The sequence below is a fragment of the Rhamphochromis longiceps genome, linkage group LG14 (assembly GCF_057381845.1).
Source record: "Rhamphochromis longiceps isolate RC_006_pf linkage group LG14, R_longiceps_female_GT1.1, whole genome shotgun sequence".
NCBI classification, from domain to species: domain Eukaryota; kingdom Metazoa; phylum Chordata; class Actinopteri; order Cichliformes; family Cichlidae; genus Rhamphochromis; species Rhamphochromis longiceps.
The window spans coordinates 8,286,125-8,303,593 of record NC_140570.1 but is presented as its reverse complement, the minus strand read 5'-3'; the positions used below and the strand labels follow the sequence as shown (position 1 = coordinate 8,303,593).

The 17,469-nt window shown below is 39.6% G+C and overlaps 1 protein-coding gene across 2 annotated transcripts; it reads left to right on the top strand.

Moving 5' to 3' along the window:
- The first annotated feature begins 437 nt into the window (after positions 1–437).
- Positions 438–17,414, top strand: dhrs12la (dehydrogenase/reductase 12-like a). 2 transcript variants are annotated; one of them, XM_085379608.1, is made up of 10 exons: positions 438–583; positions 2,152–2,285; positions 6,177–6,259; positions 6,372–6,467; positions 6,544–6,625; positions 6,723–6,784; positions 8,204–8,308; positions 8,827–8,917; positions 9,125–9,259; positions 16,434–17,414. In XM_085379608.1, exons 1-10 carry the CDS (start codon positions 438–440, stop codon positions 16,547–16,549), a joined length of 1,050 nt encoding a protein of 349 aa, XP_085235734.1. In that variant the 3' UTR covers positions 16,550–17,414. The 2 variants fall into 2 exon arrangements, with proteins under 2 accessions (XP_085235734.1, XP_085235733.1); XM_085379607.1 differs by having other exon boundaries at positions 9,122–9,259.
- Positions 17,415–17,469: the final 55 nt, after the last annotated feature.

Here is a 17,469-nt window from a genome sequence, read left to right as displayed (position 1 = left end):
TATTCCTCCGTCTAGACAATATAAGTATCTTCAATATTCATGCAGATTCCGCTGGAAGACCCGTCTCTGCTAACAGACATCCTCTCTACTTTTAAGATTAGGCTTAAAACTGTCATTTTTGATCAATCTTGTAGTTAGTTTTTTTTTTTCTCTTTTAATTTGTAGTTTTTCTTACCACTGTTGCCAAGTGCTTGCGCACAGGGGGTCCTCCGACTCACTAAGGGTTCACTAAGACCTACAATATAAAGTGCCTTGAAATAATTATTATTGGGGTTTTGTGTAAATAACATTGAATTGAAATTTTAATATTTTATGTTGAGTATTTCACTCGAAGCCTCTTACTGTCTTCCGGTTGGGGGGATGAGGTTTTTAGGGTTAGGGTAAAGCGTTACTGTCCGCTGGTGTAATGTCTTAGTGCTGCCGCTGGGCGGCCGCTAATGTTTATTCACGAGCTACACGTGGTTTTGGTCCACGGTAAAAGCTGGAGAAGTGAGCGGCGCACAGCGAGAGGCTTCCAGAGCAGCAACATGTCTCTGTACCGCAACTCCGCCTGGTTCCTGAAGGGAGTGACTGAGTTCACCAGGTAAGACATTTGTCCTGTTGTGTGTGCGCTGTGGGAGCCGGAGAGAGTCTGTGACTGTCCTGCTGTGCATCCTCAGTAGTGTGTGTGTTTGTGTGGAGGATCAGCACTCAGACTTTTCTTATAACTGAATGACTGAAAGTTGATGGTAAACTATTTATAGCCAGCTTATTATAATCAACTTAAATGTGAATAAAACCTTTTTCGTTAACTAAAATAAAAATGATAACCAGACCTTTGAAAGCATTCAAACTAATTAAAGTTTAATATAGTAAACTTTGGTATCACAAACTGCCTGATGAGGGTTTGATGGACGTTTTTATTGAGGCTTCGGGTGTGTGCAAGAGCTTTTGTGTCGACTGTTTTCAAAAAGTTGTGTTTATATTGTAATATCTAAATTGATTTGAATAACCCTTACCTCTGACATTTGGTGTAAATAAAATAAATTCATAAAGACTAAAACTAACACTGAAACTAATAAAAAAATAATCAAAACCAAGCATTTTCTAACAATACAAAGTAAACTGAAACAAAAAAAAACACTCTGGAAGCTAACTGAAATTAAACTGAATTAAAAAAAGAAATAAAAATAAAAACTAATAAGAAAATACAAAACTATAATTACTCAAAACCATAGTGACAGTAAGAAACGCCCACTGAAAGCAGTGTAAAGTATGAATAGATTAGGGGGTGGCTGCTGCTAAATGCTTCCTAATGTTAAAGTGAACGTACATTTCTGTGAATTAACTGTAAATGTTACAGCACACTATGTATTACTATGTTACAGTATTATCTTAATGATCAATTTTGATGTTTGACATTTGAAAGTGTGAAAATGAGGCTGCAGACTTAAGTCGTGGTTTATGATCACAGATGGAAGGTTTTAGCAACAGACCCCTGAACATCACAGATTTGTGAATCAGTGTACACTTTATAGTGACTAAGCAAGAGGTTTGTAGGACCATAACTCAGTTTTTGAACAATAACAGGGCTCTAAGAGCTTTATCAGTCTTATGTGATCTATTGCAGCCCCGAGATGCCTTTCGTCATCAGTACACAGCAAGCCAAGTGTTTTGAAGAGGTGCTTTCGTGATTGTTTCCCTTCTCTCCTTTGTTCTGTGTTATCTTATTCTCCCAGAGAGCTGCCCGACAACCCGCTCTGACCCTGCACTAATAGCTCTCTGCATGACACCATCGAACAGAGCAGGCATTTAACCTCAGTAATTCTCTCTCTGCCTGTCCCCTTTATGCCCCACTTTGACCGCCCTTAACAATGGGGGGAATTGAGGTCCTTGGTGGCACACACGCTTAGACACACGCATACTCATAAATGACTGCTGTTGTCACCGCCATCACTCTCATCCCAAACCTCTCCTTGACAGAGACGATGCCAGGCACACACTTTCCTTCATTGTATCTGTACAGTAAAGCTGTGAGGACATTTACAGTCAGCAGGATGATCTCAAACACTCACCCCTCAAACACAGAGGCAGAGCTAAATCTGATGGCAGCAGCAAATAAGCAGGCAGCTGGTATATATATGAAATGCTGTAGGTGTTGATGTTTTACAGGAATGCCTTCTTATCAGCGTCTAAGCGGTTTGTGGAGAAGGACCTGGAGGTGTCTGTGGCTGGACGTTCCTTTATGATAACAGGAGCCAACAGTGGCATCGGAAAAGCCACTGCCATGGCCATCGCCAAGAGAGGTACCACACCTACGACCCTGTTTGTCTACAAATCAGCCCAAACATGGCAGACAGGAAAGCAACACATAGTAAAATCGCTGAGAGAAAGAAGCAACATGCATATCCATATGGATCTGTGAATTCATAAAAGGCCCAACTCCACATTTTTTAAAAATTCCAATTCCAACACTAAAAAACACTCAAGTATTTTTTTTTTGTAGTTTTACAACACACAAACGTTGGGGTAAAATGTAAATAAAAATAAAATGTAATGGTTTGCAAATCTCATAAATACAGATGTTAAATATTTAAACATCAATTGTTTAAACTGATGCATAATTTTAAGATAAATAAGATTTTGAATTTGATGGCAGCCACACGCCACATAAAAGTTGATTGTCACAGTGTAGTGACTGTGTTTTCTTTTCATGATGCTCCAAATGTTTCAGCTGGGAAAAGGTCTGAAAGCTCACAACCCTCACTCTACTACTATAAAGCCATGCTGTTGTAACAGTATGCAGTTTAACATTGTCAAGCTGAAATATGCAAGGCCTTCACTGAAAAAGACATTGTCTGGATAAGAACTTTAACCTCCAGTGAGCTGTGATCATAGACAGTGATTTCTCGAAGTGTTCCTGATCCACTGATATCCACGAAAGAATGAAGTCGGTTTTTAATGCAGTCCTTGGGGGCCTGAGGATTAACATCCAATAATAATTTTATGTCTTGTCTTTTGTGCAGAGAATCTGATTACTTTTTTAAAGTAACAAGTAAAGTAAGGGATTACTGTTCCAAAAAGTCATTAGATTACTGTTACTTTCCCGTAAGCACGCTGCGTTACTAAACCGTGATATTGTTTGGGAGAGTGTCTCGTGACAATGACGTGCAAGCACGCAAGTCCATGGCAGCAACAGACGTGTGTAGACCAACAATGGATAATATGGAGTGCGGGAGAGAGTACAACCATGCAGTGTTTAAAGCTTGAAAGTACTGACATTACTTTGAATTTGATTCTGTAAAAAGTGACAAAAACATTAGCGTCTGATGTAAACTCTGCGTGGGAAGAAAACTTCTTTCTACAGCGAAAAATTAAACTTCTAATCTGAGAAAGCACCTAGCACAGTGTCAAGGGAATGTGAAATTCACAAAGAAACCCCCGGATCCCCCCACTGACATGACCGCTGCAGCACCGGGCAAACCTCCACCCACCCCACTCCTCCTAAACAGGTGAAAGAAGACTTAAGGGTGACAGGAGTTGGTGCTGCTGAATCTTTGATTGATTTATTTTTTGCTGTTTTACTTGCATCTATTTGAAAGAGTGAGTGTAAACGCACAAAAAAAATATTTTATATGCTGGAATATGTAGAAAATAGGTTTAAAGGTTAAAGAATTTCTCCAAGTCAAAGACAGTTGCATATAATTTAATTTTTGCTTGATGCAATGTGCATAAAGTTTAAAACTAATAAAACAAGTTTTAAAAAGAGACTTTTTCATTTGATTTGATTTTATATGATGGATTCTGCAGATTCTGCAGAAAAAACAGAATTAGGCTGAAAGGTCTATTGCTTTATTACGTATTCAGGTTGTGTATCATGTTTTTAAAATGTAACTAAGTAATAAAGTACCTAAGTAATAAAGTAACTAATTACTTTTGAAAATAAGTAACTAGTAAAGCAATGGCATTACTTTCTTGGAGAAGTAATCATAGGGTGACCATATTTTGATTTCCAAAAAAGAGGACACTTTAAACAATGCCTTCTCTGTGCGGTTAATTAATTGTGAAATAAAATATGTCATATAGGCTTTTACAAGTCAACAAGTGCAAAAAAATAACTTAAAAACCTCTGGAATTAAATAATGGTACGGAAATAATGCCTCATCTGCATTAAAAATTACCAGTACTGGGTTGGTATGAGGGCTGGACTGGGACAAAAAATTGACCAGGGCATTTTGACTAGAGAACGGCCCACCAGGTATTATAGGAGCCATAAGCCATAAAGCCTTTGAATGAAAACAAACGCTGTTGTGACAGTGATGTACACAGTCTTGTTGGTATATGTATGAATTCTATACATTTCAGATAATTATTTTTTAAAAGCAAGACATTTTAAATGAGAATAAGAAAGAAAAGTATTTCTTTGAGCCCCCCTTTCCCTACCTGGCCCCCTGGCAAAACTTTGCTAGACCCACCCCTGCACAGTTACCAGCTGTCAGCTACATAGAAAAGGATCCTGGTGTTATTTGTCTCTCAGAAACAGATCATAACTTCCCTTCAACTCATTCATGTCACCTAAAAGGCAAACCTGTTTCTCCATCACCTGTTCAGCTCTGATGATCCAGTAAGGACATCTCCTGGTTTCATCTTCATGTTTCCCTCTCACCACATATCCAAACCGATATCATATCACTATCAGTAACATCATAGCACCCACCCAGCTGTATAGAAATGCCGTCATGCTAGCTAGTACGCAGTACGAGTTATTGTAACTGACTGTAAAATGTCAGCACAACAAAAATAAACTACACCTGAACTTGGTTTATATCTGACCCAGATAGACTGCAAGTCGCAACTTCTTACCCGAAGTTCAGTTCACCTGACACTCATCCACCTGCTGGCCCCTGTGGAAGCTCCGCCATAGACACCACCAAATAACTGAGTTATTTTTACACACCGGCCAGCATCTGGCCAATCCACCACCTTTCTTTGTTTATACCGTTACAAAACAACAACAACAACAAAACCATCGGCTGTAAAAACAAAAAATCACCATCGGCCCACTGCGCAAATGCCCGATGGCCAGTCCAGCTATGGCCGGCACGAGAGAAATTTCTTTTGCAGTTCATCTGAAAAGATGCACTTGTGCTTTGGGATCTTTTAAACATCATTAGGCGTGTTGGTGCGCGCTGTCTGTCCCGTCTATGAGTGCAGAACAAGCGCTCACAAAGCAGCAGTTTCGGGGATGGCGTCACACACATGGATCCTCTGAATACAGGAAAACCCGGACATTTTTATGAATCTCAAAAATCCCCCCCAGAAGCCCCGGACAGAACGTGAAAAGTGGACATGTCCGGGGAAAAGGGGACAGTTGGTCACCCTAAGTAATCAGTAATTAGTAGCAAATTACTATATTCAAGTAACTTGACCAGCACTGCTTTTGTTGACAGAGATCTCGCTCTCCAGTTCATTGAATCTTTTTATGATATCATGTACTGGAGATGAATAGATAGTTAACTTTAGAATTTTATGTTGAGGAAAATAATTCTCAAATTTTTCCTCAATTTTCAGACAGTTTTTTCCAGATTGGTGAACTCTACTTCAGAGTAATTGCATCTCTAAGATGCTCTTTTTTTTATACCTAATCATGTAACAACCTGTTGCCAAGTAACCTAGTTAGTTGCAAACTGTTCCTCCAGCTGTTTTTAGTACCACTTACTGTTCCAGCCGTTTGCTGCGCTCTCCTAACTTTTTTAGGGGACTGTTGCTGTCATTAATTCAAAATGAGGAAAGTCTTAAATTTCTGGAAGTGGGGTTGTATATGAGTAATAATAAAACAAAGTACATTCACAATCGAGTAAAACTCTCAAGTGCAGGTTTTAAGGAAGCAAACAGTTCCAAAATAGTGGCCACAAAGCACATTGATGCTCCTTAAAAGACTTTTATAATAATAATAATAATAATAATAATAATAATGGATTGCATTTATATAGCGCTTTTCTAGACACTCAAAGTGCTTTACAATTCCACTATTCATTCACTCTCACATTTTCACACTTTATATTTAAAAATTGTAGTATTCATTCAATTTTTCAGGAAAAGGTTGATTTTAAGGTCCTTCTTTATCTTGTCATTGTATTCAACTGCTTATTTCCATTGCTAGTACCATGATTTATGTCTTTATATCTTTGCCACAGGTGGAACGATCCACATGGTGTGCAGGAATAAGGACAAAGCTGAGGAGGCAAGGGCTGATATTGTCAAGGAGACTGGAAATAAAGTACAGTGTGACTCTCTTTTCATCAACAAGATAGACTTGCACAAACAACCTTTAGTTTTACACCAGAGTTGACATTGATATTCATTCTGCTAAATGTCTGGCGTCATTACAGGAGGTCTATGTTCATATCCTCGACCTGTCTGAGACCAAGAAGGTCTGGGAGTTTGCTGAGGGCTTTAAGAGGAAGTACAAGTCTCTTAATGTACTGGTGAGCAACATATTAGTCTTTTGGGGGGGTCCTGGCAACTGCGACCACTGAATGATCATATATTGATATGTTTTAGATCAATAATGCGGGTGCCATCATGAGCCAGAGGGATCTGAATGCAGAGGGGCTTGAGAAAAGCTTTGCTACTAATGTCCTGGGTGAGTCAAAGATCAGACAAGAGGTATGAAGACCAGTCTGATGAAAGGGAAAAATGGAAGATAGTTAATTTGTACTTCAATGTTTGGTCCTCTTCAGGGGTTTACATTCTCACCAAGAGTCTCATTCCACTGCTGGAGAAGAGTGTGGACCCCAGAGTGGTGAGTCTGATCATTCAACCCATGTTCACTGTCGGTCCACATAAAGTATTCACTCCTACAATACTGTGCAAAAGTCTTGAGTCACCACCCCTTTCTTTATATTTTGCTTGGAAAATGGGACATAGGTAGGTGATTTATTGAACCTTGTGCCAGAATACATCCAAATAAAGTATATAAGGCCTCAGTTGTGCAAAATTCTAACAAGCTGGAAAGTTAGTATTTGATATGACTGCCTTTGTTCTCGGACTCAGCCTGAATGCTCTTTGGCAAGCTCTCTTTTAATTTCTTTAAGTAGTTTTAAGCAATAGTTCTCCAGGTTTCTTAAAGGACATTCAAAGCTCTTCTTTGTTTTACTGTCTGTCAATATGATCCCACCATGAAACATCAGCCTTTTCCCTCAGTTTCCCTTCTTTAAGAATGGCTTTTTGACAGTCTGTGATACCACCTCTGATGAGGCTTCAGTGAACTGAAGCCCCAGATGCATTCCTCAGGTCCTGTATCAGACCTTTGCTAGATTATTTTCTCCTGTTTCCTAAAGACATGACTTAATATACTGCTTTACATCTTTTAGGCCTGTCACTTCTTTTGTCCTCTACTTGTCTAGCTTCCTCAGTTCTTTAAGGACACGCTGGACACTTGTACTTTTTTGTAGATTTGATTAAAAAATGCAAACATTATTTTTTTAATTGACAAGCTGCTAGTAAGAAAATGTCAAAAGATGCAATTTAAAATCATTCTGTTCAACAACATTGGTTCATCCCTTGTGTTATTTGCATTTTTTTGCTTGAAAGATTCATATTTCACTGTTTAGTGGCTTAACAAACAACAACAAAAACACTCCTCTAAAAATGCTCATCTACAAAGCCTAGAGTGAAAATGTGTGGAAAAGTAGCCAATGTCCAAAGAAAAAGTTCAGAATGCTGAAGAACTTGTGCTCAAGACCACTTTTCAAAATGACAGGAAATGTCTCGGTCCCTGTAAGCAAAACAAAAAGAAATGAGGAGTGTTTCAAGAGTTTTGCACAGTATTGTATATTGTTTTCAGAAACAGTCAGTAAAATATGAGGCTCTGGCCAACATAACTGGACAGTGTAATAATCAGGTAATGAGTCCGAGCTGTTGCATGAGGGCTATTTAATAGGTGAACAAGGATTCGCACAAGTAAACATTGCAGTAACACAATGACAAATAAAATACTAGATCGGCAACACTTAATGCAGGATTAAATGCAGTTGTAGTGATAATAGAGGATTTGGGATAAGTGTGGTTTATTTCGGTTTCTGTATTTGTGATCTGGTTTCAGTACATTTTTGCTCACTAAACAAAGCATTTAGAGCTGCAACATTGGGTTTTAGGAAACTTGTGAATATTTGGGGTGGGGGGGGAGTCTACAGATTAATTCTCATTCCCCTGTGTTCAGATCACAGTGTCATCAGGTGGAATGCTGGTGCAGAAGCTCAGGACAGGAAACCTGCAGTCTGAGAGAGGCCGCTACGACGGCACCATGGTCTACGCCCAGCACAAAGTAAGATCTGAACTGGAAGCATCTGCTCGTCACAATTGACAAGACTGGTCAGGTTTAACGTCCTTCAGCTGTCTGAGTTCTCCAGGAACCGAGCAAGTTTGAAAAGTTTGAAAATGAGTGAAAACAAGAAGAGTATAATTAGTCTTCTGGTCATTGTATCTATGTATCAGAATATGACAATTTTAAGCACAGTCTTTAATCAGATATTGAAAGAACATATTTATCTTTGGTATAGCTGACAGATGATTAAGTGATGATTTATGAATAGATTTAGGATCCACATTATATCAGTGGTTTAAAAATTTAAACTTGCATTCCAGAATTCAAAACTGAAAACTTACCCAGTGAGCAAACGTCTGGGTTCAGCCCTGATTGGCAGTTGGATATTTGACTTAAAAGTATCACCTGCAGTGTTAAAGGTGTGGTTCATCGCATGACAAAGACGGGCGTTCACAGTCGATCATTGAAGTACACGGATGTTAGATGCACTCAGACGTGCTTGATGATGTGTGTTCCAGAGGCAGCAGGTGGTGATGACAGAGCAGCTGGCAAAAACTCACACTAACATCCACTTCTCCGTCATGCATCCTGGCTGGGTGGATACTCCAGGTACACTCACATAAAGTAACATCCGAATGCTTACACAATTTACAAAAGCATTAGATGTATTCCATCTGTGTGCGTATTTAAATTGATTTGCTCTCTGTTACCTGTGTGTGTGTGTGTGTGTGTGTGTGTGTGTGTGTGTGTGTGTGTGTGTGTGTGTGTGTGTGTGTGTGTGTGTGTGTGTGTGTGTGTGTGTGTGTTTCCCAGCAGTGGCCAATGCTATGCCAGACTTTCATCAATCCATGAAGGACAGCCTGCGGACCCCAGAGCAGGGCGCCGACACAGTGGTGTGGCTGTCTGTCTCTGAGGCTGCTGTCAAAAACCCCAGTGGACGTTTCTATCAGGGTATGTTTTACAGTGCAAAATTCTTTTTTCCCCTTACAGTTTTTGCCCGTTGCCTGAACACATTTTGCAAAACTTTGCTCATTGTGCCAAAACCCTAAACACAAGTAAACATGACACAACACTGGGAAATATACCATTCACATCTGCACCAAATTGAAACTCTACTCTCAAAACCTAAACTCTGCTATCAAAACCTAACATTCCTTTGTCAAAATGTAACTCTGTTGACAAAATGACACATACTTGCATCATATGCAAACACTTACAGAGCAGGAGGAACACACTAGTCTACTTTATATAAAGCACTGCAGTCTTTGATTTCCATTGTTCATTCAGAAGGCATATTTTCAGGAGACACATTTGCAAACAACCAAAAAAGCAAATAGACCTACTCAATATTGTACATTGCAGTACCATGAATTCAGATAAAGCAAAAAAAACCAAAACAAAAAAAACCCCATAATACAGTAATAGAAAAAACACTATACTGTAAACAAAAAATCATGACAATTGTGCATACGTGGGCTCATGGATCCCGCCGTCTGTTGGGGTCTGGCCACAGGACCTCATCAACATCGCAAGCAATGTCTTCTCCCGCTGGGCACCGGGGAAAATATCCTCTTCCATGTCAAAACCATCCATGGATTGCTGTCACCTGAATGTCGCCGCAGGCCTGTTCCATTGCCTGCAGAAGAGGCATGCAGGCATGTAGTTGGCGGTCATATACACGCCATCTCCAAGCCGAAAAAAATTCCTCTATAGGGTTTAAAAATGGTGAGTAAGGGGGCAAGCATACCACTTCAAGTTGACTTTGGTTGGAGAACCAGGCCTGGACCAGAGCAGCCCGATGGAAACTGACATTATCCCATATCACCACAAACCTGGGCTGATCTGGTCTGTTCTGTACAACTATATCATGGAGAGCATCTAGAAATGTGAGTATGTGTTGGCTATTGTATGGACCCAGTATTGCATGATGGTGCAGAAGCCCTCGAAGGCATATGGCGGCACATAATGTGATGTTTCCCCCGCGCTGCCCTGGGACGTGCACAATTGCCCTTTGGCCAATTACATTACGACCCCGTCGTCTTGTTTTGCTCAGGTCGAATCCAGCTTCATCAATGAAAATGTATTCATGAGGCTGTGCAGCTCCATCCATGGCCAAGATTCTCTGAAAAAAAGGGGAACATATCACTGTACTACAGTGCTACACATACAGCACCCTCACCCCATCACACAGGTACCTGTGTAGCTCTCAGAATGGATCCATGTGGTACTGATATGGTACATATTCAGCTGCTACTGGACTTCACCAATACTCTATTGTAAATGTAAGGGACAGTTACACGTACCCGTACATATTCAGCTCGAAGTCCTTTGACCCTGTCACTGTTCCTCTCGAATGGGACTCTGTAGAGCTGCTTCATGGTGATGCTGTGTTTACCCAAGATGCGTCTGATGGTGGTGATGCTCACATGGTCTATGTTGCTGAACACTCGCCTGTCTGCAAGTATTTTCCGTCGTAGCTGGTGGAGACGGATGGCATTGTCTGCCCTCACTAGGTCCACAACAGCAAGTTCCTGCCGTTGTGTGAACAGGCGTTGGCGTCCTCCCCCAGAAGGTCTTCGAGTCATTCTAGAGAAATACAACCACATATTGTCATCGGTTTGCTTATTTTTCTTACAGTACTTCACTGTATATACTGTATCATCCACTGTACAACACTGTACTTCAATATAAGTAATCATGGTATGTTTCACAGAAACTACCACTTTGGCTGCAAAAGGAGCATTAGCACCCTGCAATACCCTGTACACTTGATATGGTAACTGTAGAACAGTACTATGAAAACCATCTGAGTAGAGTAGAAGGCAGTGAGATGAAGACAGACCTGTTTTCTAGTCGGAATTTTCTTATTACAGATGCCACTGTGAAGCGGCTTAGATGTGGGTGGACTCTCTGCCCAGCTTCCCTCATAGTCAGGCCGTGGTTGATGACATGGTCCACCAAAGTTGCTCTTATATCATCAGAAATATGGGTCCGTGCATGGCCTCTTTGACCTCCTCCTCCTCTTCCTCTTGCTCTCCCTCCATCCATGCTTGCAAAGTTCTTGAATTGGCTAAACTGAGGGCTTTTTGTGGCTGGCTAATTGGTGTTCAGTTTTGCAAGTAAGTGCCTTCAGGTGTATATTTGAGTGGTTGCAATTACCCGATGTGTTTTGTATTTTGGATACATGTGTTTTCCAAATGGCACCCTGAAATTTCATTTTTGAACGAAGTGTCTTATGTATGAAATAAAGTGTAGTATGCAGGACCATGTGTGTTGCATAAAGGAGTAAGTGTGTTGCATAATTGCAACCAGAGTGCAAAGCAGCACTTTTGTTTAAGGTATGGGTACATGTGTTTGGGGTATGGTAACAAAAGCTTCAAGTTGTGTTACTTTAGTCTAAGCATGGGTTTATAGTGTTCAAGCAACGAGCAAAAACTGTAATATGAACACAAAAATCCAAAATAAATGATCAAGATTTCCATTTAGGAATGTAAACTGGTAAGACAGAGAGAATAGCACAGCTGAATTGTGTATTGAACAGTAGTGAGATGAATGTGCTGCATGGGGTGTGCGTATGTGTGGATTTGGCCTGTGTCCATTGCAGCTGGAGGGGACTGCTTTGGTGCCAGATTCCACCAAGGAGCACTCACACACAGATGCACTTTTTCATACACACACTCACAAAATGTCCCTAGCGGCCTTGAAGAGAAAGGTTGTTGTCTGACAGCACTCTTCAAACTAGACATACATACTGCACTTATAATAATATTTTCATAATAATAAAACCAAAAGTGACAGCAACTTGCTGTAACAACTGGAAGAAAGCCATAGATGGCTCTAATTTTTTAAAATTGTAATTAATTTAATTGGATTACTGCAACTCCCTTTTAATAGGGCATGGCCAAGACACTTTGCCATGCCTGCAACTGGTGCAAAATGCTGCAGCACGGTTTTTAAATGGTAAAAGAAAATTTGAGCATATTACTCCAGTTCTGGCCTCCTTAAACTGGCTTCCAATTGAATTTAGGATCTATTTTAAAATTATTTTACAGCTTTTTTTAAAAATACTGGTCTCGCACCTGTATATTTGTCCAATCTGCTGAAGCCCTATGTCCCTCCTTATTAACTCCGGTCAGCTGAGTAGATGTTGCTCTCAGTCCCTAAATCACGGCTAAAACTTAGAGGAGCATTCTCTACTGTGGCCCTGAAGCTTTGAAATGCTCGTCCTCTTCACATTAGGCAATCTACTTCAGTGCTGGTCTTTAAATCCAGGTTAAAAACTAATTTTTATTTGCTGACTATGGCCTCAGTGGGTAACTGACACTGTGTTGTTTTTAAAGTGCTGTATAAATAAGTTATGGTATGGTAACAACTGCCTGCTTGAGCTTTTGCCACCTCATATACTTTGAAATTCAGACATATCTGAGGTGTTGGTGTACGTGTTGGCGCTGCTTTTGTGGTGGCCTACGGCAGGCGTTTATTGAGTTTTCTAACTTTGTGGGGGGAGTTTTGTTGTTTTTTAAATTCACTTTTTTTTTTTAAACTTTGTTTTTAACCTTGTTTTTAACTTGTGAGTGAACAGATTGTTTCCCTGATGTTACGGCGGGGTGCGCTGAGGTGTGTGGAAACAGGACCCAAGAGCAGATGATAACGAGTAGTTGAAAGTTTGAGCAGAAAAGTGATCCTTTATTTGATGACGGCAAGTGTAAACCAGGAAACCAAAATAAACTGACAAAACACTAAGAAACAAAAACACTAAACGGTACTGAGACCAAAACCTAAACTATAACTGTGATGGAAAATAACCAGCAATTACTATGACTAAGACTAATGATGAATAACAGGCGAAAACCATAACTAAGACTGAGGTCAAAATAAACAGAACCAGGCTAGAACTAGGGTAGAATAAACAGACGACCCGACAATGGCATGAAGAAAACAAAAGGCTTAAATACAGACATGAGGTGAATCAGGGGAAGTGGAAACATATGGGGAAACAGCTGACAGCCATAAACCTAATGACAGGACCAGGAGAGAAAAGCTAAATACAATTAACAGAGAACACATGACATTGTCAGAATAAAACAGGAAATACTAAAACTAAACATGACAACACAACTTAACAGACCTAATACGTGATGAATAAATACCAAACCCCAAAACATAGAAAACCCAGGAACAATAACCAATAACTGCCTAAACTAAAGGCAAAATAGGAAATAACACAAAAACTAATAACATATCAAAAAATACAAAGAAAACTCAGAGTGCTGGGTCGGAGACCCAGCCTGTGACACCTGATTTGTTTCTCATGTGTTTTTTTCCAAGATGGGGATTTTCTACCCTTTGTTCAGTCTCACAAACACTCTGGCTGAGCCTGCCTGAACCAATGTTATGACTGATGGTCAGTAAAAGCTTCTTTTTAGTAGAGCAGATTTCTTTGCAGGAATGTCCAAACTATTGAACAGTACAAAATAATCAGTTTTCCCACAATTTTTTTGATTGACATGTTTTAATGTCAAGTTTCGAGCACACGCATTCTGTAGACATAGATATATACATGAAAACTTGATGATTTTTAAGTTTTGTTTTTTGTTTTTTTCTGTTGTTATTTCAATTATATTTGCATGTTTGAAAAAAAATTCTATCTATCTATCTATCTATCTATCTATCTATCTATCTATCTATCTATCTATCTATCTATCTATCTATCTATCTATCTATCTATCTATCTATCTATCTATCTATCTATCTATCTATCTATCTATCTATCTATCTATCTATCTATCTATCTATCTATCTATCTTAATCTTTTTTCCCCCCTCTGTGCACACAAACACATGCACTGCTACTACCATACCTATTCCCTCTGCTCTCTGGTCATTAAAATTCATTTGACTCACAGCTGTCATAAAAGCATGTTGTCACTCTATGGCTATGTAGCTGGTCATATAAAAATGACTTAACTCCTTCATTCTCTTCATTGACACCATAGTGGACCACGAAAATTTTATATAGTATGTAGTATATACCTTATTTATTTTAATTATTAATATCTGGGTTTGTTCGATTTTGTTTTTTTGCACTACATTAGATAACCTCAAAATAGCATTGTGAAAAATAACAATGTTGCCATTTTTGTTATTTGTGTGTTGTAATCTTTATGAAAAAACTAAAAAACACCTCTTAATCTTTTGAGTTTGGTGTATGGCGGGGTGCTGTGGACACCCAAGTTTGTGATTGCGTAGAATTTTTAAATCAATACCATGGTTCGTCTACTGAAAATCTCAGTGAACTTGACTTGAGGTCACATTTTCTGAAAATCAGAGGAGTTCCACATTTATAACACAGGTATGTCTACTAGGAGGCTAAACAGTAGCAATGTATTTATAAAGAATTACAAACAACAATTATTATCCAATTTATTTATTGATTGATTTCCTAATTGAAAATTGAAAAACAAAAGCCAAAGTGATCATTATTGGAGCAGCTTAATTAATTTTTGCAGTGTAATTTGCTGTTAATATCCTTTTCTAACCTCAGTTTGTGTTTTTGTCACGTTTGCCCAGGGTCAAAGAAGCAATGCTGGAGATTGCTTCTGTGTTCTCTTATAGTGTCAATACATGGGAACCTCTTAGAGAGGCCAGGGTTGAAAAAGGGATGCCAGAGAAGCTCCAAGGTTGTTATCCGCTGGTTTGCATCCAAGGCCAACATCTGTTTAATAAGGGTGACAAATAAATGTTGGCCATTTTCAGGTTCTCTTCCAACCTTCATTATCAAGACATTTACGTTTTAAATATCCAGTCTCCATCAGTGTAGATGCCAGAGTCAAGAATATGATCTTTCGGCCTCATGTATCCATGAGGGCATCATTTGATGGATTGACTGCAATGGCATTCATCTATTCTATGGGACACATTTCCATGCCATTCCAATGATTTATCCCAATGTCACATCTCACATTCAGCTTGTCAGCCTCTAATTGAGTCTCTGTGACAAGAAGCGCAGAGTGCAGACAGAGGAGGAGCAATCGATCTCTCCTTTGTGGTCACAAGTGTAAATGTTTAGATGTATAGCCATGTTACTTCCCATGTTAACTTGCACATCCATTAGAAGGAGCCAGCAGGTCTATAGACTCCCTCTGACCTGTTGGGCTTTTATCAGTGGGAGACTCTGCACCTGGACTCACATGTTTGTGTGCGTAGGTGTGATGAGTATTGATCAGTTCACAGGTGAGGTGAAAATTGTGCATTTTCTCTATTACAGAGTGAAAACTTTGATTTGTTTTACAGAATTATGGGTGTATATCCAAGTGTGACTTCCTTTGTGATTGTTTTTATGTCACAGGTCAGAACTGGGAGACACTAGAAGGTCGATGGGATCGTGACATAACCACCACAACCGTCTCCCAACACACACATGCGTACACACACACACTCCTCTCTCCCATAAGGAATGCCATTTTTCAGTCTGATGCTGACTTTCCTGTTTGAATTAGAAGTGCAAACATCAGTCTACTGTGATAAATTGTGTTTATCCAGGGCCAAAGGATCAAGGCGACTGTAATATAGTGTAAATTGATGAAGAAACAAAGAGAGGCACAACAAATGAGAGTGGAAAAAAATCCCAATGAAGTCAACATTGTATTTTGGCTGCTACAGAGAAAGGACAAAGAAGCTGAATGTGAAGCAGAAACAAAGGGATGGATGGGTTTTAGCTTGAGTCAAAGAAGAGCAAGGCATGGGGGCATTAAGAGTGTCTGGAGGCCACACTTACCTCTTTCAGTGAGAGGAATGTGTACACTCACAGAGAGAAAATTAAGGTGTGCATTTAAGGAGAAGCATGAACAAATCAATGAACAGTTTAGCACCACTAGTCAAAGGGGTGCAGGATACTTTTAGGGTAAGACCAGGCTGGCGTTTGGATATGTGCTGACTTTCCACGACAGGTTATATGAAGGCTGATTTAATTTCATATTCCCCCTGACAAACAATTGAAATCAGTTTTATTTGACATGAAAATCAAACCATTGGTTAGACAACACAACAGTTTTTGTAAGTGCAACCCATCATGTTAACATTAGTGTTTGTTTGTGTGTGTGTGTGTGTGTGTTTGTTTGCAACAGACCGGAAGATGGTGTCCACCCACCTGCCTTTGGCCTGGACCCACAGCTCCCCTCTGGAGGAACAAAAGTTAATGTCTGTACTGGAGGACTTAGCCAAGACGTTTCAGTCACACTAAGTAGGCAGGAGACCAGTACAACACTAACGCAACAAGTTTACACCGACTGAGGCTGGGCTCAGATTTTTCTTTTTTTTTTTTAAACAGAACAGATAAAGTTCCCCAGGTGATGGAGTAAGAATGAATCTTCAGTGCCCATTTAAAGTGGCAGTGCTATCTGTAGCCGCTAGTTTTAAGTAGGAGTGTGAGTGCTAAGATGTGTTTGGGAATCCCAGCCTCATAATGCCAAACTAAAGTCACAGATGATGAAGGGATTAGCGAGATTTGTAATGCTTTATTACTACTTGAATAAAGAAGCTTTTTTATGTCTTTTGGACTTCATAAGAACTAAACACTTTATTGTAGAAGTGTTTGATAGTGATGCCTTTATAAATGAGTTATTGTGTCGATTTGGAGATCCCTCATAAAGCACAGACAGCACAACCTGTCACTGAGACTTTATTAAAGTTGTCGATCAGATGGGAATCTGATGGGACCAAAGTCACACACGACCAGCCACGGGTTCAGTGTCCTGCTTGTGTTCTGATGACTTACAACGTAAGCATGTGTGTTTGAAAGCTCTGTAAGTAACCTGTGTATTTGCTTTACTGTAGTGTAGTTTTTGTAATGTTCAGGCTGAACCCAGACTGGTATTGTGCTGTACTCTTTATGAGCTTAGACACAGTGCAGCAGCATCACTTGACACATGCAATAAAATCTGTAGATTTATATTTGGTGATATCTGCTGAGCACCTTAAAAAAAAAAAAAAAAGAAAACCCCAAAAAAAACCCAAAAACAAACAAACTGTTTTACTTACTGTGACTGCACTTGACTTTCTTGTAAATGCTTGCTTGAATAAAGAACAGCAGTGCTCGTTTTCTGTGAGTTTGTTCAACAGTTCTTACAAGTGGAAAGAAAAAAACCCAACAACCCACAGTCA

What these genes read in the sequence shown, in the direction of transcription:
- dhrs12la (XM_085379607.1), top strand. Translation starts at nt 438, where the DNA reads ATGTTTATTCACGAGCTACACGTGGTTTTGGTCCACGGTAAAAGCTGG. An exon ending in CTTTGCTACTAATGTCCTGG is followed by an intron (nt 6,626 to 6,722) that starts GTGAGTCAAAGA and finishes GGTCCTCTTCAG; the next exon opens with GGGTTTACATTCTCACCAAG. An exon ending in AGAGTGTGGACCCCAGAGTG is followed by an intron (nt 6,785 to 8,203) that starts GTGAGTCTGATC and finishes CCCTGTGTTCAG; the next exon opens with ATCACAGTGTCATCAGGTGG.